Source organism: Dermacentor variabilis, chromosome 9 (assembly GCF_050947875.1).
Source record: "Dermacentor variabilis isolate Ectoservices chromosome 9, ASM5094787v1, whole genome shotgun sequence".
In the NCBI taxonomy this organism is placed as follows: domain Eukaryota; kingdom Metazoa; phylum Arthropoda; class Arachnida; order Ixodida; family Ixodidae; genus Dermacentor; species Dermacentor variabilis.
The window spans coordinates 130,563,706-130,590,567 of record NC_134576.1 but is presented as its reverse complement, the minus strand read 5'-3'; the positions used below and the strand labels follow the sequence as shown (position 1 = coordinate 130,590,567).

The following is a 26,862-nucleotide window of genomic DNA, read 5'->3' as shown; positions in this document are numbered from 1 at the left end:
GTGAGGGGTACGCAATCGTTGGTGCCACAGTGCTGCGCATGCGAAGACCGATCCGCGCATGCGGTGTACCGTGGCCCCAAGCACTATCTGCGCATGCGCAGTACTGTGGCCCCAATGCTGGTGTCCCCCTCACCTAAAGCTCTCTATTGCGCACGTGTCGGCGCAGCAAATGTGGAGGAGGCGGCGCCAACGTTATGAGTGCATAAAGTGATTGTGTAAAATGCGAAGCATTAATGCCCGCTTGAGTGCTGCTGGGCAGTCCTTCAAGTCATGAGGCCGCCGCGGGCACGCGAGCGTATTGATAAGCTTGGCGCGTTTTCGTTTGGACTTACCGATGCGCAGTTAAAACGCAAGCGAGAGCTTGCGCGCGGGCAAGGAACGCGCAGAAAAAAAAATTTTCACCAAAGCGACTATAATACTTTCGCATTCCCGCACTTCAGCAGTCTTAAGTGTCTCTGCCGATTTTGTTTGTTTGTTTGTTAAATGACTGTCATTGTGACAGCGCAGCAGATGAGACTCTGAGGGGAGGGAGGGAGGGTGCGTTCTACTGGTGGCGACCCTGGAGGCTGCGCCCGGCCGGCCGGCCCGCTGCGTCTTGGAAGCCATCTGCTACGGGGAACAGAGTCCGACCGCGCGCTCTGTTCTCGCGGCTTGGTTCGCGTTGATGCGAGGCGTAGCACAAATGTCAATTCGCTCGCTGCTGCTGCCGCGCTTCCTCACTCCGGCGTTTTGACAGCGGTTTTCCGCGGTCATTGAGTGAGATGTGTTCGTGTTCGCTTGTGCGCGCGTGACACCGTGCTTGTTAATTTATTTAGTGTACCTTTGTTTACATGTTAGACGGCCGATAAAGCTGCTCTCCTTACTTCGCATAGTTGTCCACTAATTTGCTATCTCAATCGATGTTTCGCCTTTCGGGCGAAACTGCGGCACTTTTTTTTTTCAATGTCACGACGGCAGTTCAGAATTCAGTTCAGTTCAGCGAGGCGAAATGTCAGCTTTTGTGACAGTGCACAGGTTTGCACAGCACCTGCAAACAAATGCTATTTACTTTTTATTGGCCCGGACATCTAGGTACATTTGTAATAGTAGATTTTCAGCTTCTCGGTTTACTTCTGTTAGGACAAGCTTCTCAGAAAACATTTTCGCGGTCCTTGCAAAAAGTTCGTCTGCTATAGCTTTTACGAGTGGATGAACACAACGTTTATTATTTCAAAGCTGGCTCAGTGGTCATTCTTTCTTTCCTCTTTCTTTTTCTTTTTCGTTTCCTTTTTTACGAACCAATAGTAATCTTCAGCGGCTACAGTCTGGCAAGGGATCTTCTGGGTCCCGACGGCGCCACGTCGACTGCAACAGCCTCTATCTCAACGGAGGCTTCCTGTATGGAGAGAATATGAAAATCTTAAAATATGTATGAAGCTTCTACACCGAACCAGTCCCTAAACATAGACTGATACTTCCCGCCTTTATAAACAATGCTCGCCATGCAAGTCGCGGAAGCCAGCGAATAAATTAAGCGACGCCAGTTACTCCTTTTTAAAGCAGAACTTGCACGTATTAAAAGCGTGCAAGCCCGGACAAACGAACGGCCACTGGAATCATGGCAGTGACAAAAAAAAAAGTGGAAGAAAGACACGACGCAAACGTATAAAGCCAGGTCAGGTCAGGTCACGCAGATACGCTGAGAGTCGGGTCATAGGAACGCACGCGAAGTGAAACGGAAGCAAGAATTAGGTGATACAACAAGAGCACAGGATGGAACTAGTTAGCCGCTTAAACACAGTCAGCTACACTCACTTCCGCTGTTCTGGATTGAAACCAGCCGCGAAAGGCTGCATGACTCGCTTTTTGTTTCTTTGTTGTTGTTTTTTGGTGAGCGTGACGAGAATTTAAGATTTAAGTCAGCTCTTTTCCAGCAGCCCCGTGGTTATGCAAGCTCATCTTGACGGATAAACAGAGCGAAGGTGGACGTGGACTTTGACGATAAATGAACGTATAGCAATCAATAAAAGTAACGAGAAACAAAGGTAACAAGTACTTGTTCCTACCGTTTCTTCTTTAAAGAGACGCTGAAGAGAAAATAAGGTCGAGTTGTGCTAGTGCATTTCCCTTTTACAGCATGTCCTCTCGACTCCCGAGGAGATTATAAGCCGGAAAAGACACTAAAACAAATAGGTCGGCTAGGACCTATTTATTTTAATCTTTATATACCGTTTTTTAGAGCGCAGCTCTTTGGCGTCCGTTCCTGGGTTTCGCGTCGTCGTCGGCGTTGTCGTCGGCCTCGTAACCAGCTCCGCCCCCCTTTCATCCCCCCAGCGCTAGCAGCGACCGACTGATACCGCTGGATGCCGCTGACGCCGCTAGAGAGTCAAGATAACGTGACTGCATAGAACACCGTCGCCGCCATGCAGAAAGAGGAGGAAAGGGTCCCCCCCCCCCCTGTTCTTGTGTGGCGGATAGGGTGCTCTTCAGTTGCCGACGCGCCGGTTATTTCACGTAGGCCCCGGCACGTCGACGAATACGTGACCACCTTCCCACGGCTAGACCTGGTTCTTAGCGCTGCGGAAGCGAGGGTATCATATTGTTTGTGTCGGCATCGGCGGCGTTGTCCCTGAAACCAACTCCGCAGCTGGGGTTGACTCACTATCGGCGTCAGCGGCATCAGTCAGTCGCTGCTATCTCTTCCCTCCTCCCTTTATCGTGTTGTCCGCTTGCTGCGCGCGCTTCTGCCCCCATCGTTTGCCGCTGGGTGTACACGCCGCCCCCCTCCCCCCTCTTCCTGCGAGTCTCCGGTTGTCAAAGCGCCGGCTCGAACTTAATTCCTTTCTTCGCTCCTCCTCCAATGCAACCCCTGTGCGGTGGCAATCAGAGAGCCAGATCGGTGGCGGCGGATCTGTATATGTGCACCGCCCGAGCCGAAATTGCCGCTGCCGTTCGCCCTGTGCGGTGGCAATCAGAGAGCCAGATCGGTGGCGGCTTGACATAAAGACAAACAGCAATTTCCTAACACTTATGCGGGAGAACATCCCGTTCCTCTCGCTCGTAACGCGTCCCACGGCTGTGACAACCTCGCGAGGCACTTGTATAGATCTCGTCTTTGAGAATCAAGCATTGGTGTACCAAGTCGAACATATATCAGTCTATTTCTCCGACCACAAAGCTTCCTTCATGACTGTCAAGAACTGTTAGTGGAGTCAGTCTTTGTTAAAGGAATACGTGTGAAAAATAAAAAAAAACATTCTGTGATAGCGCATACATGTGTTGCTCGATTTCTTTGCCTCAATCTATCGAAAAGGTGAAACAGCTTATTTGCTGCGCTCAAATTTCGCATTAGGAAGTAACGTAATCGTCGGTAATTTTTTTTTTAGATCATACAGAATTTTTAAAAATTGCATGTGCCAGATAGCGTAATTCTAGTCATTGAGCTGGATTACTCAGAAACGGACATTACTTCCACGCGAAATTAAAACGCATCTAATCGACTAATTAACAAAAATAATCCAATTATATTATAGTTAATTACTTCGCGACACATATTGCGATTTACGAGCTGCAGCCGGGAGTTGGCAAGGCGATGTATCCACTTGGAGCAAATTTTCAGGATGGCACCTGTTTCGAGAGATTCATTCCCAGAGTGTGCGACGAAGAACGTGGGCGTTCCAGTTACTTTTGTGCTTCAATGCAAAAAACGACAGTCTGTTAAATAGATGAATATAGTGCTTTCTTTAACGCGAGCTTCACGGCGCATAACTCGAATTCGTTCCAAGTGAATACGCCTTGCAAGCTTACTGGCTACTGACAGAGTTAGATGTGGTAGTTGGTTGCTGGCTTGATCTAACATGGTTATATAACGGCTCGTTTCGAGTACAGGACACAGTATGAATGCACACAGGACAGTCGCCGAACTTCAACTCGTAAACTTCAATTCCTAAACCGCAATATATGCATTAAGATAATTAAGGTAGAAGTTAATTAGTCCAATTTAGTTTATTAGTCTATTGCGATTTGTCGTGCAAGCTATGCGGGCCGCTTCGAGTAACCCACCTCCAGGACAACAATTATGCTATCCACAACAGGCGATGTTCAAAAATTATGTATGGTCTAAAGAAACCACCCGGTATAGACTACATTAAATTTTAAAGGAGCCAAAAACGTAACAATGGCAAGTTTCAAAACAAACGTTTTACCTAAGCAATAATGGCCCCCATATGAGGCGGGAAGGGAGGGGGGAGGAATGATTTGAAAGCCGCGACGTTACGCGGTGGTACCGAAAATGGCGTTCCGGCGCAAATTTAGTTAACTTTCAACTCGATTTTCTACTCAATCAAACAATTACCCTGAAATTCGAGCCAAATAGTTCCACGATTGACGGCTTAAAGTTAGCGAACGCAAAGGTGAAAATAATCTTAAGCCTATAGCATAGGACAAAAACTAGGACTCAACGGTCTGTTACTGCTAACCGCCGATGCACACAGCAACAAAAAATTAGTGGCATTTCCACCCGAATTACGAAGCATTGATAGCAATTAACAGCAAAGTATTCGACAATTACGCGACGTGAGGCTCGTAGTTTCATCGGCCATATAAATTGCAGTAAATAGTCACTAACTAAATTAACAAGCATATAACACACCCGCGTACACCAGCTTTGCATGGTTGCTTAGTGGTTACGGTGTTGGGCTGCTAAGCACGAGGTCGCGGGATGGAAGCCCGGCTACGGCGGCCGCATTTCGACCGCACCGACTGCTATTCCTCTTTGCTCCTTCGCGTGGATTATGCGAAATGGTGTCGAACAGGAAGGGCTGGGGGGAGGGGGTGTTCTAGTGGTTGCTGCCGACGTTGCTATACTACTACAATGCCACATAACTTTCTCCCCTATCCCGGCCACGGCGGCCGCATTTCGATGGGGGCGAAATGCGAAAACACCCGCTTACATAGATTTAGGTGAACGTTAAAGAGCCCCAGGTGCTTCCCATTTCCCGAGCCCCCACTACGGCGTGTCTCATAATCAGGATCGCGGTTTTGGAACGTAAAACCCCATAATTTAATTTTTTAAAACACACCCGCATAAGAAAACACGAGCAGATATGAGTCGATGGCCGCGAACACGATGTCGCCGCGTCGACGGCTGGCAGCGGCGACGCGGCTGCCAGCCGTGCATTAAGAAGGATTAAGATGGGTGGAGGAAGATTAAGGCGGATTATTGTGGATTAAGGTGAAGAGTTGGTGAAAAGGTATTAAGACCGATTAGGGTGCATGAACAAGGAGTAGGGGGATTAAGGTGGATAAAGGAAGATTAAGGTCGATTAATGTGGATTCAGGAGAATTAGGGTTGATAGAGGAGGATTAAGACCGATTAGGGTGAATTAGGGCAAATTAAGGCGGATTAGGAACCATGGAGATAGATTATTTTTGATAGAGGTGGATTAGGATGTATTAAGGTAGATTGGGACTATTAAGAAGGATTAAGTTGGATTAAGGTGCATGAATAAGGATTAAGGTGGATGAAGGAGGATTAAGGCGGATTATGATGGATGAGGGTTGATAAAGGAGGATTAAGACCGTATAGGGTAGGCTAAGGTGCATTAGGGGCGATTAAGGTTGATTCGGTTTTATTAAGGTGGATTGGGAGTATTAAGCTGGATTAAGGTGGATGAAGGAGCATTAAGGTGGATTAAGGTTGTACTAAGGTGAATTAGGTTCATTGAGTATTAAGAACGATTAGTCTATCATAATCCCCCTAATGCACATTCAGCGACCTTAATCCGCCTTCATTCACTTTATTCCACCATAATCCACAAAAGCCCTACTTAATGACCCTAATCCACCCGCATCGACCTTAATCTACTCTAACCCTCCTTAATGCATTTAATCCTCCTTGATCAACCGTAATGCTTCCTCATTCACTTTAATCCACCCTAATCCCCTCTAATCGTATTTAATTCCCTTTAACCCACACGAATCCACATTCATCTACCTTAGTCCACCCTAATTCCGCTTCATTCACTTTAATTTGCCCTAGCCCACCATAATCCTCCTTAATGCACCTTAATCCTTCTTAATCCACCATTACCCTCCTTCATGTACTTTAATCCACCATAATCCACTATAATCATCCTTAATGAACCTTCATACAGCTTAATTCACTTTCATCGACCTTAATACAACTTAGTCCTCCTTTATGCACCTTAATTCACCTTCATTCACCCTAATGTACCTTCATCGACTTTAATCCACCTTAATCCTCCTTAATACACCTGAATTCATCTTAATCCAATCACTGATCAATCATTACCTTGCTAATCATTATTCATCTCTTATACGCGGCTGCACATGCTTTGGTTCGGTTCCCGCCTTGCTTCGGTCACTTGATATTTTCTGTAGCTCACAACGGGACCTTGAAATAGAGGTCTAAGGCTTTCGCTTAATAAGCCAAACACAAAGGGATGTGTCACAAGCAATACTAGATCAGACGCACGAAGTAAAGCATCTGATGATGTGGCAGAAAAATTGTCTGGAGTATAGAACTCGCCTCAAAGCTCCCTTTACATCGGTACACCCCGTTCAGACGGCTTTAAGAAAAAACCAACCTACTCATAAACGTTGCCTCCAGCATTATCGATGCTGTTATTAGCATTTCTCAAAATTTTCAACCCCACTGGGGGGCGCAACTGGCCCAAAATAACACGCCTCCATAGAATCCTGCGGCCCGTCCGCGGGAGCACAGGAGGAAAAGCGCGCCGTGTGCAGCCGGCGGGCGAGGAGAATCGAGGAGGAAAGAGCCGTGAGGAGGAGAGTGTCGCTACTTTCAGATTATCAAGGGACTTAAGCTTGCACCATTTCTAGCACGCGCTTACCTTCTCCACCTCCGCCCCTTGCGTGCGCTTGAACATGTGACCTCCATATTGGAGGCACGCGAGTTATGGGACTTTACGTGCCAAAACCACTTTCTGATTATGAGGGCACGTTCACACCGAAGGCGGAGCGGACAAGCGGATCCCCCGCTTGGCCGGATCGCGCCCGGACCGATTTTTCCCGCGCGGATAAGTTGGCCGCTTTGGCCGCAGCCAATCAAAACCCGACACTGCGGAAGCGCTAGTGAAGGAAAGTAAACGAATGTCTTTCTCTGGGCTTTTCGCTTCTGTTATTCAAAAGCGTCAAAACGGCAAGTTGGGCCAGTTGGTTGGGATTCATAGTAAGGTTTGTTACAGCGCAACACAAGACAAGGACAAAAGAAGGTATAAAACGACGACACGGCGCCGTGTCGTCGCTTCATACCTTCTTTTGTCCTTGTCTTGTGTTGCGCTGTAACAAATCTTGAAAATCGACTAGACAAGTGGCGAGTAAAATGCCAACGATCTCGTCTTCTTCGTCTGAGCTCATCATTTTGCAGAAGTAGATAGCGGACGGGAGCGCGCCGACCCACCAAGAAAAATATATCGAAAGTGCACGCACAAACCCAAAGTGCCGCGAGATGGCGGCACGTCCCTGAAATTGCTAAAGAAATTGTGAGATGCCCCGCCTTCCCGGCGGCGAGGATAGCCAGACAACGCGGCCGGTCTGAACAGGTGCGGGCGCTCGCCGCCTCGCCGCTTTGAAAATCCGCTTGTCCGCTTAGACGCTCCGCTTTCGGTGTGAATGTGCCTTCAAGCCACCACTCTTCTGGACTCACAATCGCCCACTTTCCCTCGCACTCACAGCATACGGCGCGCTATCTCATAGCACTTAAGACTTATAGGGAGCATCACGGCGACGACGAAAATTTTGCCTGGAGTGTCCATGTGATCCCTACGACAAAGGTAAAAATAAGCATGGTGGACGCGCCAGCATTATACTTGTTGCGCAGCCCTATCCAGCTCGCCGCATGCATTTGTGTGCGTTCGCCCGCGTCAGCCCGCGTCCGATGTCATAAACAGCCGTATGCCGGATTTTTAGCACGTGCGCACTAAAGAGTTCCTCAGGAGCTGAAACGTCGATAAAGGGGTAAAACTGCGGCGAAGCGGTCAGGTTTTGGATGCGCAAGATTAACGGCGAGAGCCTGCCGTCAAGCGCCCTAAGGGAAAGTTTGCCTGCGACATAGGGGCACACGAATGTCCACATCAAAGTGTGACGATACCAATTCCGAAGGGCCCTTTTCCATCGACGTGACGGTGAACGCGGAAAGGCATTGTACTTTTAGAATTAAACCGACATCGATGCGCAGATGCGCGAATGTACTAGCGTGCAATTGTGCCTACGCACGTGGCTCTGCAACTCCTGTGAATGTTTATGCTACAATAACCGAGCAACGTGAATCGTAAATGCAATTTCAAGTAAAAAAGTGGATCACTGTCGGCTGGTTACACAGGGGAACCTACCGGAATGTGAATAAATGTCAGCAATCGTTTGGGTTGAATATGTCAACATTATGATTAACTCCTTCAAAGCCGCTTCCTTTCTTTTCCATAATGTGCGTAGGGCAAGTATGCCGCGTGGTACTTTGAGCTGCTACAAGTGAGATGACTTTTGCAGGCACACTATCTTGAGTGCGAACAAGTGCGCGTTTCACATTATGTGCAACGACGTGTCTGTGACACGTGTGGGCAAAGGTATAAGAAGCCGTTTTGCCCTGTGCGGCGTCATCAGTGTAGCACAGACTCTAGGACGTCAGCACTAAACTTAAAAGTTACGAATAAAGCAAAGGAAAACGAAAGCGCAAAAGAATAATCGCTGTGGGTGTTTTTAATTAAACAGCAATTAACTTCCCTAGGGCTTTCCCAGGCTTCTTTCATTTTTCTTTTATTTGTGTTTAGGCTACATTTTCTTGGGCCACTGGGTACGCACACACACATATTATTGGCCAATCTGCCAGAATAGGTGGATGCCAGGGTGAAGCAAGGACGTAGAGGGAGAAAAGGCTAAATGGAAGGCAGGGAGGTTGACCAGGACTGAACCCAGTTGACGACACCCTGCACTGGTGGAAGGAGTGGGAAATATAAGTCAAGAGTTGATGTCCGCTGGAGCCGCTGAGGTATTGGAATTCTCAGCATTGTCACAGACAGCACTCAGTCTTCTTGCCTTCAGGAATCGCTGCAGTACTTTAATGGCCTTCTGCAGCTGGGATGTGCAAGACTATGGCGATAGGATTCTGTCCACGGAGAAAAGTCTTCCAAACTAGCTGGTTTAGAGTAGTGCTTAGTGCAAGCCTTTCATTTTCGAATGATGACTCTTGTGCAGTGTCCTTACCTAATTACCAGCCTGAAAAGGTACACCAAACTCCTTCTAATCGTTGCTTGTCGGTAGTGTCTTTGACATATGCCTTCTATGATACGAGCCCTGCAGATTTCCACGTCATCAATGTCAACGTAGATGTTTAGGTCCACAGAACCACCAGTTGTCTAATTACCAGAGTCGCCTCCTCCGAGTCTGCTGATCTAGGCCTGTCACTGAATTGAGTAGCAGCTGTCAGTGGACGCTAATACTGGGGTCGTGGAGGACCATGCTAATGGTCCCAGTTACCAGACCCAGATTCTCATGAATGCTTCCACACTTCAGCATCTTTGACCAGCAAGACAGCAACCCTTTTACTTCTGCTACAGGTGTGCAGTGCATTTTCTGTGATGTGTTGTCGTAATGTGTGATGGCTCCCAACAAATTCATACACCAAGAGTTTAAATAACTGTGGTTCAGAATTCTAGAACTATATACAGTACATGCAGCAAACAAAGAACCTGAACAGGAGACTTGTCTAGGCTGACACATTTATTGGAACTTGACAGTGAAGAACAATAGGTGAGCACCAAGAGCACCGGTTAGTAAATTTGTTGTTCCCAAGTTGTTAGTAAACAACAGTATATTAACAATGTGTAAATGCTTGTCTGTATTTTATTCCAAAAAGAAAGGATTTCTCCCAGTCAAAAAATATGTCTGTAACAATGGCAGTGTCAAATGACAACATTGGGCTTATGTGGTGACCAATATGGAGAGTCCTTAATGGCAGTCCACAGCAATAGCTTCAATCTCCACAGAAGCATTCTGCAGAAAGAGCAAAGAAAGGAAATATACAAATAGGCAAAGCATGTGCCTAAATAGTACAGGAACTTTAGAAAGCTTGACATCACTGAAAATCCAAGTGCCAACAATTATTGAAAATGCCAACGATCCCAAACATCGTCAATGAAATGTACTGGCAATAGCTGTAGGGCGATAGCAAAGAGCTTCCTACAAAAAATTACTAGATAGGCCTTGTGTGCTCCATTTGTTAAGCTTACCATGGGAATAGTACACAGATATATATAATGTTCGTCCAAGTGGCTAAGTGGCTTCGGGAATTCTTGTGGGCACTCATTAAGCTTTATCTTTCTAAACTGCACAGCAAATATCGTTTTCTAAACAGAGACAGGCAACAAGTTTCTATGCACATGCATAATCATTATCAATTGTTGCATTTAAAATGCAATACCTTAGACTTGTGTTAAGGCCTGTACATTCTTTTACGATTTTGACTAGGTGCTGCCCTTACGCAGGACTGGGCCATTTGGACCAATTTTTCCGACCACTAGTATTGGGAACTGGCATGCTTTCCCACACAACACCTTCCTCGATTTGTTCATTGTGGCAAGCTACTCTTCCTGCTTCGGCCACTGACATAGTCACTTTTCGTCAAAGCTAAAGTTACGGCCGGCTGCTTGTTTGCTGTGCTCCTCAATGGATGCGACAACCTTCAGGTTAAACAAGAGTGTTGCACACCATTAAACGCTTCCTCTCCTTTCTAGACTCCCGGCAACTGACATGTGAGCCGAAGGAGCTGGCTGAGCTGGCTGTGAAAACTAACGGCACAAAGATGGCGCCGGTAACTTGCATGCTGCAGCAAGAAACACAGAGGAGCCGGTTATGGCCACGCCCCAGATGTCAGAAAAAGCTCCGTACTTGCCATCTAGTAGTGTTGCAGAAAGGTATGCTGCACGTGAAAATTCATTCGTGCTATATGCACACATCAAAGCATCGAACGCGACTGCTTCTTGGTTGGATTCCCCTGCCCCCCCGATATTTCGGGCTGCCAAGTTGTGGGTGCAGCCCATACACGGGTGTGGCCCTTAGTCGAGATTGTATGGCATTTTGCCAAAAATAAACACTTTGCAAGGCGACAATGTTCTTTGAAGCCATAAGAATGAAGTTTAGGCAAATCCATGTACACTAGCTGTCAAGTCCATGCCGGCTGAATCATCATACTTGCAGCTCCCATAGGCTCCACAGCACCAGAGTTCCCTCTAGTAACTTTTGTAGAAAACTCTCAGAGGTAGCTGTCGTCCAGACTGACGTCTTTCTCGGTATGATACAAGGCATTGCGCCACATTGCTTAGATGTCAGGAACACTTTTGAAGGCATGCAAAGCCACAATGAAGGGATGTTTAGTATGAATGCCAACACATCTTATTCAAATGCTGAATGAAGCATAATGGTCGGGTGAACTTGCTTGCCAGAGTCACCGCCATAATGTTTTGCTCACCAGTACACCTGCAGCTGCATCAGAGCTGTGCCTACACCTGCATATAGCTGAGGTGTGCAAGAGAGAGGTGGGTGTAGGGTGAAAGTTTAAGAGAATTTCTTGTTTGGCAAGTTGGTATCTATCCATTATAACTATCTTAAAGTGCAAAAGACCACACAGCACTCTGTTCCGTTGCCTTCTCTCGTGTGCTGTGTCATTTTTAGTGCAGTAAAATAGTTATAATGAAGGATGAAAGTAGTATGTTCTAGTTGGTTTCTTAATCTATGTGAAGACAAGCTGCAAGTTATAAGTGTTCTCTAGCAAGATAAGTACCAAGATACAAGAAAAGGTAGTGGTTGCGTTAGTCAGGTTTCTGTAGCCTTATCTTTGAAGGAAATGGGCTTGTTGAACAGGGGTGAACAACAGCATTAATCTCACCTGTGACCACGAGGCAATGTTTTCGGAATGACAATTGCTTCTATTCACATGGAGCGTGTGTGCACGCTCGATGTAAGGCTTCAAAAAAGCCATCGTATTTTTTCCAATAAAAGCGGTTGTAAATCAGCGCTGTGTGTGACCTATCCTCTATTCTGTTGTACGGTGTATGCCTTTAGTGCTGTTTTTTAACATTATGGAAAACCACCAACTCGCCCAATCTGCCATTCTCCCTAAGATAACTTCCTTCGAAAGGAGGGTGAGCAATTTTATGATAATGCATCTGGTTGACAACAATTCTGGCTGCATCCAGTAGAAGAAAGAACATTGCAATTCAGTGCTGGTTTTAATCTCCTTTAGGTGCCAGTAATTATTTCAAAATTTTTGTTCTTACAGAATTCTTGCACTACCAGCATGACTGGCAAATACAGCAGAACAAAAAAAAGTGTTTTCAATTCTCTACCACATTTAATTGAGCCTACAAATGTAGAAAGTGCATTTGAACACAGAAAAATAATATATGTATGAACTGAGACACCTGCTTCAAGTGTGCTGTTCTGGGAGCAACCTAGACATTTCATAAGCTCATCTCATATAAATGATTATGATCAAAGGAAGAACTATGTGGAAGGTAATTCAAAGGAAATTCTCAAGTCTGACCCAATGCAGCATAGCTGACAACATTGTTTACACCACAAATGACATCATGTAAGCCAGTGATAGGTTACACACAAGACACATAATACATAATGCACAAACATACACATTGTCCATGTAACTGTCCTACCCACTTCACGCTAGCAGTGACATTCCATCCACTGCAGAAAAAGTGTGACTGCCCTGGGCATAAAACAATTTTGAGCTAAGACACTGCACAATGCTTCTGATAAGCTTTAACCTGCAGTGAAGCTGAAAGACACCAACATGTGAAACATGTGAGCAGGGCATGCATTAAAATGAGGATTATTCACAACATTTTCACCATGACTTGTAAATCCACTAATTACAATATACTGTTATTTCTGGGCTATAGTCTGCCTCCTACACAATGTCCACAGGAGCAAATTCGGCATAAATATTTTTTTTTAGGTAGCCCACACCAATTCTAAAAGCCACAGGGACTAATTTCTCGTAAGAATAAGGTTCTTCTAGGTTATCCACAACCATTATACAGCAGGTAGGCATGAACTTCTCGTCAAGCAGTTGTACCCTGGGTCCTTTATTAGACTGCATGTTATCAGACCATAGTAGGTGATTTCACTATGCGATTTAGCCCAGTAAGAAAGTGCCAGGCAAAGTCAGGCCAAATCTTTTTTTTTTTTCATGCCTACAATCTTAAGAAATTACATTATGCACCTTTCTCTAGTTCTACACCTTTAGGTAGTTCTCACACCACTAAATTTCTATATTTCAACATGTATAGGCCGCAGATTATAGTCCAGAAAATACAGTACATACACAAGGTCCCCAAGTTGTGTCCAGAATTTGTGGGCCAAATGCTTCACCAACTCAGTTTCAGAGAACACCACTCGTACCCTTCCTACAACCGTTTTTCAGACTCATCACAGTGAACTTCCCGAACAAGCCTTCACTAAGAAGGCAACGTACACATCTTTGCTAGTTCATGATACACCATTTTTGTAGCATGCAAGAAGAAGTCTAGTTTCCTCATAGGTGTTCTTGTTTTTGTAGTGACTTTCACTAATAAAGGTGACATTAACTAAGAAAGGATTCTATAGCCTATTTCGTCGAAAATGAACTCAAGTCACATTCTATGTTAAGCTAAGTCCAGGGGAAAAGAAATTAAATTATGGGGTTTTACGAGCCAAAACCACGATATGATTATGAGGCACGCTGTAGTGGGGGACTCCGAAAATTTGGACCACCTGGGGTACTTTAATGTGCACATAAATCTAAGTACACAGGTGTTCTCATTTCACCCCCATCGAAATGCGGCCGCTGTGGCTGTGATTCGATCCCACGACCTCGTGCTTAGCAGCCCAACATCATGGTCACTAAGCAACTACGGCGGGTCTAAGTCCAGGGAACCTGTTTATTATTCCACAGGTACAATAATCGTAACTTTCACACTGCTTAAGTAGCCTTGCAACTGATCAATTTCTTGATGTCTATGTACTGCTATGCTTAAGAGAGGAGAATACAATGGAAAGAGCAACATTATAATACAAGAATATAAAGAATATGAATGTGTTTGCCCAAACACACACACTATAAAGGAGCAATGGCAAAGATCAAAGAGGCACTGCAATTGACATGCAGGAGGGTTATTTCTTTATTGAAGTTCCAATCAGTCGCGAAATGAAAAACACACTGAAAATCCGATGAAGCTGTGCACAGATGTGTTGTGCAGTGTTTCTAGTATGTCCGACAATTATGTGAGGTTGCAGTTGTCAATTCTGAGCATGCAGTGAGCCTGTAAACATGCCTCGAACAATAGACTCTCCAGCTAAGTGTGAAGTGCGTGCTGTCATTCAATTTCTGCATGCTGAGGGGTGCAATGCAGCCAAAATTCATCGACAAATGAGTAATGTGTACGGTACAACTTTCATGAGTGACAGCAAAGTGCAGCAATGGTGCAGGAACTTCGAAGCAGGACACGCAGATGTTCATGATGCAGGCGGGCAGGGAAGAAAGTGAGTGTCAACCGATGATCTTGTTCAGCGAGTGGACTAGGAAACTCGAGAAAATCACCGGCTCATAATTTCTGTGTTGAGCGATTCGTTTCCCAAAATTTCACAATAAGCTCTGTATACCATTGTGAGTGAGAGACTTCAGTACTGCCAACTCTGTACGAGATGCATTCCCAAGATGCTGGCTGACCATCACAAAACACAGAGAATGGGCACAGCCTGATCATTTCTCCAGTATTACCATGATGAAGGAGAAACTTTATTTGACAGGAAGAGATGGTAAGGAGGAGGTTGGAGCCCTCCAGTCCAGGGCCCCACTGGACTCTGCCGACTGCCTGACTTGGATAATTAAGGACTTTTGTCCTGTCAAGTGGGAACAGGCAAGCTGTGCCTCCCACTGCTCCATTGTGTTATTGCTATTTGACCTATGATGGCACTTAGTGCACTTCCAGATTACATGTATTAGGGTAGGTTTGCCACCACACCAAGGGTAGTTGGCTCCATAGTGAGCGAGATGCATGGCATTTAGCAATTTTAGATGGGGGAATACGCCAGTCTGTATTTTGTGCCAATCGGTGGCCTCTTCCCTGCTAAGTTGTGGGTGAAGCAGCGAGTATAGCCGCCACGCGCTTATGAGCAAGGATGTGTTTGGCATTTAAATTGATGGGATTTTGAGAGGGATAGTGCGAGTGGTTGGGGTTAGAAGAGGACGCCTTCGTTTGGTTGGTACACCGTCGAGCTAACGCACTAGCCCGGTAGTTCGCTTGTACCCCTGCATGTCCCGGGCGCCAGAGTAGGCGATGACGGTGTTGAAAGATTTGGCGAATTATTGTGAAGCTAGCCGCAGTTACGTGCCCCTTGAGAAACATGCAACATGTCTCTCGGGAGTCCATGACCACAACCGAGTCCCCTTGCGAACACTCCGTGTGAACAAGGACGATCGCCACTGCTAACATTTCAGCCGAGGTGGGGGACCCGACCGTGGTCGATGCAGCTATTTGCTGCTGGCAGATCGCGTTCACGACTACCTGGAGAAGTTTCAAAGAAAATTGTCACAGGGGACGAGACATGGGTCTGTTTTGAAACTGAAGAAACAAAAGAGCAATCCACAGTGGGTGTATTCTGATTCCCTGAAAGCAAAGAAGTTCAAGCGAACCTTGACCTCCAGAAAGTGTGTGGCTACTGTGTTCTGGGACAGCAATGGTGCTCTCTTAGTGGAATTCATGGAACGCGGCCTGACCATCACTGCATCCTCGTAAGGCATGACTCTTGAACATTCTATGAAAGGCAATTCAGAACAAGTGAAGAAGAATGCTGTCATCAGGCATTGTCTTTCTTCATGACAATGCACAGCCGCACAGTGCAACTGCAGCAAAGAAGCTCCTGCAGCGTTTTCAATGGGAAGTGTTTGATCACCCACCGTACAGCCCGAACTTGGCTCCCTCTGATTACCTTCTCTTTCCTCACATGCAATGCTGGCTAGGACAGGAGTTTGACTCAGACAACAACCTGCAGACTAGCACACATAACTGGCTGAAAATACAGCCTTCTATGACGAGGCTGCCTTTTACGACGAGGGTATAGGAAAGTTGGTACCATGCTACAACAAATGTCTCTATCGGAGCTGCAACTACGTAGAGAAGTAGCTGGAAAGTGTATCTAAATGTTCAAAATAAAACAGGTTCGATTTTCACAGTGGTTTTCATTTTGGGAACAAATGGACCTTGAAAAAGAAATAGCCCTTGTAATAGGAGCACATTGTGCGCTTTAAAAATTCTAGCACAGTCATATTTCATGAGCTCTGGAGCTGCACACAGTTTTCCACAAACATCAGGTAGGCATCTGCCTTTCAGATAGAAAAGGCGACTTTCGCAGACAAAAACAGCCCATGAATAGTTGCGAGTTCCTGCAGGTCAGTCTGAGTGTGTTCATTCAGGTGAGAGAATGTGCTGCCCACACCAAAACTGTGACATGACCAGGCAAGAATATACAAAATCACTTAGCAGCTGCCTCGCCTGCACGTTTTATCAAGTAGTTTGTGCCATCAGTGAGATTCATGTGCACTGTGATGCACTGTCCATCTTGTGCCTTGGCCAGCAGTTTGCATCACCTTCCCAATGCCTGTGGTGCAGTTACCAGCAATTATTCTAACTGGTAGACCCAACCAACCCATTTCCTTTTTAAGTCAGCTTCTCACATTCACATTTCTTTTTTAAAACAGAAAAAGATAAAGTTTAGTCAGCCATGGTCACACTTGATTCAATTAATTAACTGATTGATTGGGTTTAGTGTGCCAAAGTAATGGAGTGTCACAGATTAGCTTTAACCCACCGGATGTTTTTTAATGTGTACCTGAATCTAAGTACTACACTCTTTGTCAGGAAAGTTCCAGGACTGTTTGTCTTTTTTGTTCTGTGGTATTCAAGTTCAAGAAATGTCTGCTTATGAGTTACCTTTTATGTACTCAAAGTAGACATAGCTTCAATATGCTTTCTATAGGTTTCTGTGTAAACCAATAAGGTAACGGAACTGTGTTTAACATCTAGCTGTACGGCTTGTTGGCGCAGTTAATTGAACATTACACGAGCGATATGATGGACACAGTTTCTGAGCAGAGAGATAACATTAAGTTCTCCATTACACTTGGGAAAACCCCTAGTGGGGCATAGAACATGATTTAGCGAATACATGGTGGCAAAGCCTTATCAAGAAGCCGTGTCATTGAATGGGAAGCATCATGAAGATATGGCAGCAATCCAAACTGCTATGACTAATGTGTGGAAAAGCATCCCAGGTAAAGCTTTTTCTGCTTGCTTCTATGGCCTCCAGAAACAGTGGCAGCGGCATGTAGATAGCCTAGGAGACCTAGGCAAGACCTAGAGTTGTTAGTTTCTATAAGTCGAATAAAAAAAAATTTTATGAGCTCAGCCTTGGAACTTTTCTGCCAAAGGTTGAATGTAAACATTTTTGTATTTCACCCCCATCGAAATGTGGCTGCCACGGCCAAGAACTGAATCTGCAACCTTGTGTTCAGCAGCACAATGTCATAGAGTCACGCAGCCACTGTAGCAGGTCCACACTTGATTATCTGTATTAACGAGCAAGAATAAATCTTCAGCAGGTGACATGTGTCAAGATATCCCTATGTCTTGGAGGAGCAGTAGAGTGTAATACGTCAGGCATACAAGGCCAAATCCACAGGTAGTGGAAAAGAAAGGATATTGTAGTTTGTTGTCAGCCTCCTTTCACCACGGCCTTTGCCACACAGAAGAGCACATTAATTTCTTTTCTTTTTTTCTGTGTGTGTGAGAGGTGGGGAAAGCGGGTCTTCAGCAGGAGTCAAGGATTGCAGAACCGGGTCATCAGTACAATTGGCAGGTATGGTCTTCTTGGCATGAATTACATATTCCCTACAAGCCACCTCAGCTTCAACGTACCAATATGATCTACTACAAGATACTGCATTTGAATGACAGCAAAAATGTCAGTCTGTTATTCTAATAACACATAACTCCTATAGTCAGCTTCTTAGCCCAATTCAGTGCTTCATGCATAACTGTAGACAAGTCAACTACCAAAACACACATGAATATTGACATTTGAAAAGCAGACTCACCAGAGGAAGTTTTGCCACTTGAAATGCAGCACGAGCTGGCTGTTTCTCAGTGAAAACTGAGGAGGAAACAAAGGCATATGAACGAGTCACTCATGTGCAACACTTATCAGTTTTAATTTCAATTTTGGAATACTCCTAACTCAATATTACTAGCAGCCTCAATGGAAGTGTGAAGAGAATGACTGAACAATTGTTCCTCGTGATGAATCACATATCAAAATGTTGCTGCAAATAACTTGTGTACCAATGTCTTCGGAGCGGCTCCTCTAAGTACTCACCATGTTATAAATATTTTCTGACATGGTAGCTTGTACACTATTGCAAACATTCTGGTGCACACTCCAACAGCAAAGCAGTGTCACAATTTCATTTGCCCTTGGCTCGCCACAAAGTGAATCGCTGAAGTGCTCATCGAAGGTGTCTAAACAGTGAGGACTAAAGTTTGCATATATATTGACTAGAGTAACCTCTCTGTAAGATGGCCAACTCTGCCTTCATATAAGCTAGGAAAAGGTGCTTTACGAGCTGATCTCCTCTCTGGCATATAGAAACATCAGTACATGACCGAAAGTGACAAAAACATCACATACAGGTGTCAACTGCAGATTGTGCAGTAGTTTGCTCCGTGGCGACCACCCTTAACAGTTCCTCTGAAGCACTTTCTGCCATAGTGGCCAACGTAGCTCATCCTGAGATGGGAAGGTAACTGAGCATATATTGCCTGTCACTAAAAGCTCCTTTTTGTACCGAGCAGCCGCTATCCCAATTCTCCAATGTTTTGCAGCCATCTCTACCGCGTTTCGCAGCCCGATCAAAAGCCCCTCCCGAGATGTGTCAAGTCAAACACCACATGACTTGAATTTTGTTGGTTTGGTGGAAGGGAGTTCATAAACTCATCATTTTATTCAAACTTCTCGGGCATTGGAAAGTTTTTTGCATAGGAAAACATTCATATTTTTAAGCAACCAAGCTGTCCAATCACACGGAGGACAGCATGAGAGTAATAAGATCACAATATGGATTCTTTTTCCTCACTCCAGCAGAGGAACCTTCAACTTTCATGTACAGTGCCTCGTGAGTGCAGAAATACTGTCCAACTTCTGTTTAAAACACCCAATTCTACTATTGAACAGGGTGCATCTGTTCCATGTTTTCAGACATATGACTTATGTTACGACATAGACATATGCCGGAAACATTACATCATACACAAAGCACAAGCAAACCTTTTGTAATATTTTCTTCATTACAAAATCCCTCAAACCGAATGAAGCATTGATTCCACTGTGCTAATACCATTACGGACTTCGAAGGTAAAATGGTTTACAGTTATGGCAGTGACTCTTCACGCTTGTCATATACTCATCAGCGCTAGTCACACTGACTAGCATGACTGAATATTATGGAAATGTATGAATAATAAAAGTCACTTCATGCTCAGCAGTAAAGACAACAAGGCACCGTTGTACTCACATTCAGAGTAGACCTTGTTCATTTCCTGGAAGTCATTCATGTTCCCAAGGTAGACCGTGCACTTGGCAACTGGAAAAAAGCAAGATATGTCATGTAGCATGTGCATTCAACAACAAACCGGTGTCTCAGCTTACCACATTTCAAAGACATACGGCCAGCCTCCAGGACTTTAGTCAAGTTTACGAGTGCCTGAAAATGAGCAACACTTTATTTGTAGACAACTGTCTTCTTGTCTTAGTTAGAGTTGCCAGACCAGACAAGTTCAATTCTTATTTGCATTAAACTGCATGAAAAGGGGCACCCTTAATACGGGCAACCCCATTGTAGAACGAAAATGTGAGGTTTCAAGGTCAACTGTAACAAAATTTCACTCTGGATGAATGAGCTATAAATGAGTAGCATACACTATCGAAGCAACTTGTGAAAGCTGTAGGGATGGTAATTGTCGAATTTTCTTATTAACAGCCTTTAAATAACACCAAAGTCGACCGTGCATGAACATGGTGGTTAGTGGATATGGCCCAAATTCCAGACCATGGCCTCCGAGGTTTTCAGTTACAAGCAGTTCCTAATATTGGAGGTCATGCTAAGGAGCTAATATAGCTCTCAAGGTTCCAGGTTCTATATCACTTCTGATAAGCAATAATGGGCGCTTTTCTTTTAGTATTTGCTTTTTTTCACAGTTTCAACATCAAAATTTTGCATGTTTTGCTCATTCACTCCTATTTGAAGCATAAAATTTTTCACTGATGTTTCTCTATATTTGCCCTATGTGAAATCAGGCTTTCGCACTGTCCAATATTTTGTTGGTGTTTGCATCTGACGTCCCATAGAAACACAAGTGTTATAAGAAACACCATATAGGGTGAGGGAAGGGCTGCAAATTCATTTAGGCCACCTGTGGTTTTTAAGCACCTGAAACATTGCCAACATCAACAGCGGTATGGCAAAGTTCTGAATGGTAGCTGTTTCCCTAATTTAATTTTGCAACAACTCCTTCCTGTGGTTTGCTGCTATAACTTGCTGGTGCAGTTGTCTTGTTGTTATGGTAACCTTAGGCTTTGCTCAAAGTCGGCCAGGGCCACATTTTCTGCTGTTAACGATCTTTTGTTTTTTCCCTCAAACTGTCTTTATACAATGTACGCAATTTGGTCAACTTGCCCTTCTCGTTCACTATGTTATAGCTGTATGTTTTACAAGTTGTACACACGTCATTTGAATGTTCAAATCACTTTTGGGTTTTATAACCTAAGAGTCGGCAACGGCTGCTCCTTTAAGATCATTTTTTCTACCATGGTAGTGCTCAGAATAGCACACACAAAAATACATTTTTTAGTAATGACAATTTTATATTAAAAGATATATGCTTGCACTAGAATAGTTTATTGCTATGGTTAACGCTTCATGATTGTTCCAACTGTGGAAGAGACATTTATACAAACCCTATTCAGTTCACTGAAGTAAGTTTGGAGGCTGAGATGAGAAATTGAAGAAGAAATTTGGATTTTTAAAATTAATTGTATCGCTTTCACATAGATGCCGAAAGAATCCTTAACAATTGCTGCTGTGGTTGCCATTTCAAAACCTAGTGCTTATTTAACAAAGAAAGCTAGAAAACCACTCACCTGCCTCGTCTCGGCTGAAATTCCACCCGAGACCAGCTTCCCAGTACTTGGGTCCACGCCAAGCTGCCCAGACACATACATGGTATCACCGGCTCTGATGGCTTGGCTGCAGAAATGTTGCGATATTCTTACCATCAGCACAAGTTAACGCTCTTGTCAGTGAATCAACGAGGAAATTCAAAAGTCTGCAAAACGACAGGTTCACATCACACCAACGGCATCACATGACCTTTCGCATGTCCGGTAAAAAACGCATAATCTACACTAAATTTCTGCATTGCTAAAAAGTACGCAGAAATCAGCAAATTTAAAGAGGTATTCATAAGTTAAATGGGGCTAATGTAGGTGGCAAGTTTGTGGACAGCTGTTAGTTTCTTATCATGTTAATAAAAGTTGTTAACAAATAACACACATCTCACACAAGCTCGGCCGACGTAAATGGGTAACTGATCTGATAAGTTTACAGCCCCGAAAACAAAGAATGAAAAAGTATTGTGGCGTCAAGTTTTCTTTTAACTACGAGCAATATATTCTGACCCCAATGACACGTTTAATTATAAAGCATTTAAGTGGCGGTACAAGGGACAACCTAGTGCGGCGTAAGAAAGCCGCATAGAACTGCTGTTCCTGTAATGTACGCAATATCAACGGTGCAGTGGTGTCTCCTCTTGAATTTGACAGCGTCGTTAAAGTGGTTTATAAATTTCGACGAACAAACTACCCTGAGATCTTGCGCGAACTGTATCAACTGTTTACGCCCAAACAAACAACTCGACAAATCGATTTCGAAGTGTCCAATACTGCGAGGCAGATGTAACAATTGCTGCGCTTCGTTCGGCCATCGAAAAGCTCACCTGTACGGTCCCAGGGCTTTGGGAGCATGCTCCGATGTTATGACTTCACGCGTTACTTTCGACATATTTCTAACCAAGACGGTTGGGCGAAGCTGCCGTGACACAAACGTAGCTAACATGCACACCGCGACCGGTTATATCTTTCGACGTGTCCTTCCTGGTAGAGAAGGGCGTTGCAAGCGGCTCTCGGTAATCGCCGCCCCGACGAGACGAAGGCCTTGTTGTGGCCTTGTCGCACACACTTCTTCGGTCTCGAGATAACAGCTGATGTAGGTTCTCGCGTAGCAGGGAAGAGTTCTCGGTGTAGACGACAGTCTCCGTACGTTTGCTGTGTTGGCTCCGGAGCCTCCTCTACTGTAAACAAGCAGCGCCTGACCACTGCTGTCGCTGTTGTCGAAATACAAGTTTCAGTTTCGGTTTCGTTAACTGAGCGCGAGATGCGAGGTTGTGCTTGGTACATTTGTGCTTTAGTGGCTTTTGTACAGAGATAGTAAAACTGCGGTTTTGTCACTGTATAACGGTAGTCTCGTTGAAAAGGGGTGGGAGTACCATTGTAATTGCCTGATTTTTTAAAAAAAAAGTGCAAATTTGCCTTCGCTTAGGGGGTTGCGTTCAGCCGACCAGAAACGGTTGCCGCGTGTTGCACGCTGCTGGAACGCGTAGCAGCTGTCCCTGAAACGCTACTTTCTGCAGCTGCCGGCAGGTAGCAAAACAAGTTTATTCCTGCGCCGTCGCGGCAGTAGCTTGTATCCCCATAAGCGAAGACAAATTTTCACTTGTTTCTTCAAAACCAGGCAATAAACTGTGGCAAGTGTAACACTGAACGACCTGGACTCTAAAATGCGATCCTTCGGCAAAATTTCAGCAAGAACAGCGCAGCGTCGAGCGCAAATTTTTTTTTCGAGCGCGCTAAGTGAAATGTGCAGGACCAATATATTATATATATAATCATAAACTCGGCTGCAACTACCAGCTGTAGAAAAATATGCAATTTCCTTTTCATGCACGTGGCAGTTCACGTCACGGGATATCCCCATAACAATCTCTCATCCACTCGATCTGTGAATGAGGCGGATATGCTTAAACTAAGAAACGCACTAATTATGTCGCGCCTGCGCAATCACCTGCTCTATACCAATCTCCGTCAGCAAGATATCCATCGCCTTGATGCGCTCATCCGGAAGGCGACAAAGCTGGCCATCGGCATCCCGTTTAGTGCCAGCACTAAGATCCTCCTTGACATCGGTTGCCATAACACGGTGGCGGAACTAGTCATCATTCATCGTCGTCGCCAAGAAATGCGTTTGCAGCGCACGTGTCAAGAAACGCACATCCTCCATAACATCGGTCATCATCCAGAAGCTGCGCCCCTTGTGAACACGGGCCCACTAGCCCCGAAACTACGCGAACTCCTAACCATAGCTCCACTGCCACGCCACATGAACCCAGAACGAGGCAAGGAGAGGCGATGCCAGCGAGTTGCCTACTTCAAGAGGTACTTACATGGCAAGACATCCTGATGGCATATACTTCTACCAGGCACGTACCCAAAGAGGGGGGGAAGGGTCCCCCCCCCCTCGTTCCGCCCAAGCCACCACTGCTAACACACATTCCTAAACGCCGACAAATCAATCTACTCGGCAGTCAACATTTTGCTGCCTTTTACAGCGAAAGCATTATATGACTAACTTACGTAGTTTTTGCGGCGTCCGTCGCCAGAAAAAAAAAATTACCATGAGGGCCGATCCTGATGATAGTGCAGAAAGGGTACAAGCTCAATGGCCCATACTCCTGTGGGCTCGGGAACATGTAACGCGCCCTTCGCGATCTTCGGGATTGGCCCACGTATAAGTAGTGTTTAATGCCTTCTTCAGCTTTGCCGCTGGTAGGCCCGGCATTGCACTATACCGTCGGGATCGGCCCACGTATGAGGCGTGCTTAACGCCTGCTTCACCTCCGCCGGGGGTCGTCCTGGTGTTGCGCTATCGTCAGGCCGACCTGCGGCGGAGGTGAAACACTTCGCTTTTCGTTTGAGAGCTTTGACTGTCGTCAGCTTTCGCTGCCATTCTATCTTCACAGAGTGGAATGGTTGTCAATCTTTTCATTCCTTTTGGATGGCGGTAGTTATCGACATCTACTGGGGTGTGAAGACCAGTTTTCTCATCGATTCCGTGCCCGCGCGATTAACTCAAGATGAGTTCAGTTGTCACCATCTAGTGCAGCAGCCAGGCCGTAGTTTATTGTTTTAATGATATTATTTTATTTTATTTATAATGCCCAACACAATTTTTATATCACCATCTATTCAACGATCGCTGTTGCTGTTGCTTCATTAGTTCAACCTTCTTTGTTTGGATTGTTCCAGGGGCAGGAAATGGATTCGGTTCGTAGTCAGCTGGTCCGTATGCTCGTGGAAAGAGTTGTGGCCGGAGAATACGCCATTTGCGTTTAAATTTTCCTTTTGCTTGATTATTGCCTCCAGTGACGGCTCACCGCTACGCTGACAGATCCTCAGAACCATATACCCGCGATATGGGTTAGATAAGGTGGCAAATAAAATCATTAGAGGCTGCTTCCATCATCAGACCCTGCAATAACCGTTAAACCCATAAGCAATATGACGGTCCCCCGTTACCTCGTTTGGCTTTTCCCTAATTTCACAGCACTTTTCGTGCAAAATTGGCAACTGGAAACAAGAGTCGCAAGAGTTGAGAAACTAAGCGATCTACTAAGGGAGAGAGCCAAGGCAACAGCCAAACAGGAGCGAAAAGCGAAATTTAACAAATTTAACCGCTATTTGTGAAAATATTTATGGATCAACATCTTTTTATTTAAGAAGGAAGTAGAGAAAACGTAGCCGGAAGGCGGAGAATAATTCCGTGTGTTTTGAATGACGCTTCTACAGTTATCAGTCGAGCCGCCTGACGTAGAAACTTCTCTGCTGTGCTAATGTGGGTGTTTTTCTAACCTTCCACGATGGGCGCAGTACGTCTAGAACCTGTGCGGCCTGTGCTCTACGCTGTTGTACAGGACTGGTGACAATGCATCGTTACGTAACTTCCCGAATAACAAAACGAGTCGGTTTTAGCATTTGGTAGAGCAGTAAACGAGGGATCCAAAATAACTGTGATTGTTCTGCAAATATATACTTCTCTATAATTATTCCAGAGCTAATTCAAAAAACGCTACTAGAAATCTTTATTTTACACTTCCGCTTGTTTACTTGTTCTTGGCAGTATTCTTCCTGCGTATCTTTCATGCGCGAGCCCATTTGATGCGGTTTTTTGTTTGAGGAGAGGTGTATCTCACCGGCGTACCTGTGATATACACGTTATTTCAATTCTCTTTTGCGGGTTTACGCGTCTTTATGGCGAGTTGTGGGCATTATTCACATTTGTATCAGTAAAGGTACCTCCCCCCCCCTCATTTGCATAGAAAAGTCACCTTGGATTGCCCCCCCCCCCCCCGAAAAGAAATCCTGGGTACGTGCCTGACTTCTACGCTGATGCTAGCGTTGGTGCACGGGGCTCCGCTCAAGCAGTCGTGAATAACGACCTCCAAACTGTACATACATAGGTACTCCCAGAGACAGATTCGACCTTAGCGGAACTGACCGCCATCGCAATCGCGATCAAACACATGCGCCCTAGTAACTCAGCCTACCCAAGAATAATATTTACCGACTCCATGTCGGCTTGCAAGAAACTGTTGCACAACTATCTCCCGGCCCACATTTCGACATTTGTTCAAGAGCACCTTCAGGGTCCTTTGAAGATCATCTGGAAACGTTGTCATGGCGGGCTGCCGGGAAATGAATGAGCTAATCAGCTCGCCTGCTAGACTTTGAACCAGGCACCCTGCATTCCGCGACCACCCCAGACGAAAAGGTGGGCTCCTTCTTCTGTCCCAACGTGGGAGCGGCCCGAAGCGCGCCAAGGTGCGTACCTCAGGACCTTCATTAAAGTTTTGCATCAATCCTTCCTCTGCGGCCATATCAAGAGGCAAGGAGCAAGTTCCTAAAGCTCAGCAAAGTGCTCGCCCGTGAACAGGGTGTACCGATTCGTCAGGCCCACAGACTGAAACACCCCCCACACCAGCGCGAATGCACCTCCTCCGCGACCTGAAGATCCCCCACCCTGCCGATACTGTGGCGAACACCCGAACACGTCCCATATCATCTGGTCCTGTGGACCACCCCCACCTCCACTGCCTGCCCCTACAAATCTTTCCCCTAAACCCTATGCCCGGTGGCTGACAGAAGCAGCCAGCGCCGACGACCAACGGTACCTCGCGGCGTTTATCAGTGCTGCACTGAAGAATGCTGCAAGCGAGGCTCAGGACTGAGGGCCTTTCAACCACACCACCCAACATGAAAATAAAGTTTTTTCTCTCTCTCTCCCCCAAATTACCATCATGAGTATACCGTACCCAGGGACGTAGCCAGGGGGCAGTGGGGACGCACACCGGGCGCGTGACTTCGCCCTCCCGCAAAATTTCTGTGTAGTACCACGTTGCCGCTTGCACAGCTCACTTGCAAGACCCTTCCCGAAGAAAAAAAAAAATTCCTGGCTACGCCACTGACCATACCTGAATGGACTGGCGGACTTCCAGACATCCGGGCTAGTGACGACTTCTTTCGTGACTTTTCCCATTCCTAATTAGATCGGTGCGCGTAGTCGCTGCGGTGGGGAAGCTGAATGTCGCGCAGATGGTAGCAAGTGGCCGTGTGCATGTCCTGTATGGC

At 45.5% G+C, this 26,862-nt stretch overlaps 1 protein-coding gene across 3 annotated transcripts; it reads right to left on the bottom strand.

The window, feature by feature from the left end:
• Positions 1-1,099: 1,099 nt before the first annotated feature.
• LOC142557513 (2-iminobutanoate/2-iminopropanoate deaminase-like) lies at positions 1,100-26,862 on the bottom strand. 3 transcript variants are annotated; one of them, XM_075669418.1, is made up of 6 exons: positions 26,706-26,862; positions 21,265-21,370; positions 19,774-19,828; positions 19,640-19,708; positions 18,167-18,222; positions 1,100-1,375 (listed from the first exon to the last, which is right to left on the bottom strand). In XM_075669418.1, exons 1-6 carry the CDS (start codon positions 26,768-26,770, stop codon positions 1,298-1,300), a joined length of 429 nt encoding a protein of 142 aa, XP_075525533.1. In that variant the 5' UTR covers positions 26,771-26,862; the 3' UTR covers positions 1,100-1,297. The 3 variants fall into 3 exon arrangements, with proteins under 3 accessions (XP_075525533.1, XP_075525531.1, XP_075525532.1); XM_075669416.1 differs by lacking the exon at positions 26,706-26,862 and adding an exon at positions 22,119-22,413 and having other exon boundaries at positions 1,141-1,375; XM_075669417.1 differs by lacking the exons at positions 1,100-1,375; positions 26,706-26,862 and adding exons at positions 9,721-10,011; positions 22,119-22,411.

What these genes read in the sequence shown, in the direction of transcription:
- LOC142557513 (XM_075669416.1), bottom strand. Translation starts at nt 22,237, where the DNA reads ATGTTAGCTACGTTTGTGTCACGGCAGCTTCGCCCAACCGTCTTGGTT. An exon ending in CCGTATGTCTTTGAAATGTG is followed by an intron (nt 19,709 to 19,773) that starts GTAAGCTGAGAC and finishes GCTTTTTTCCAG; the next exon opens with TTGCCAAGTGCACGGTCTAC. An exon ending in GAACAAGGTCTACTCTGAAT is followed by an intron (nt 18,223 to 19,639) that starts GTGAGTACAACG and finishes TTTCCTCCTCAG; the next exon opens with TTTTCACTGAGAAACAGCCA.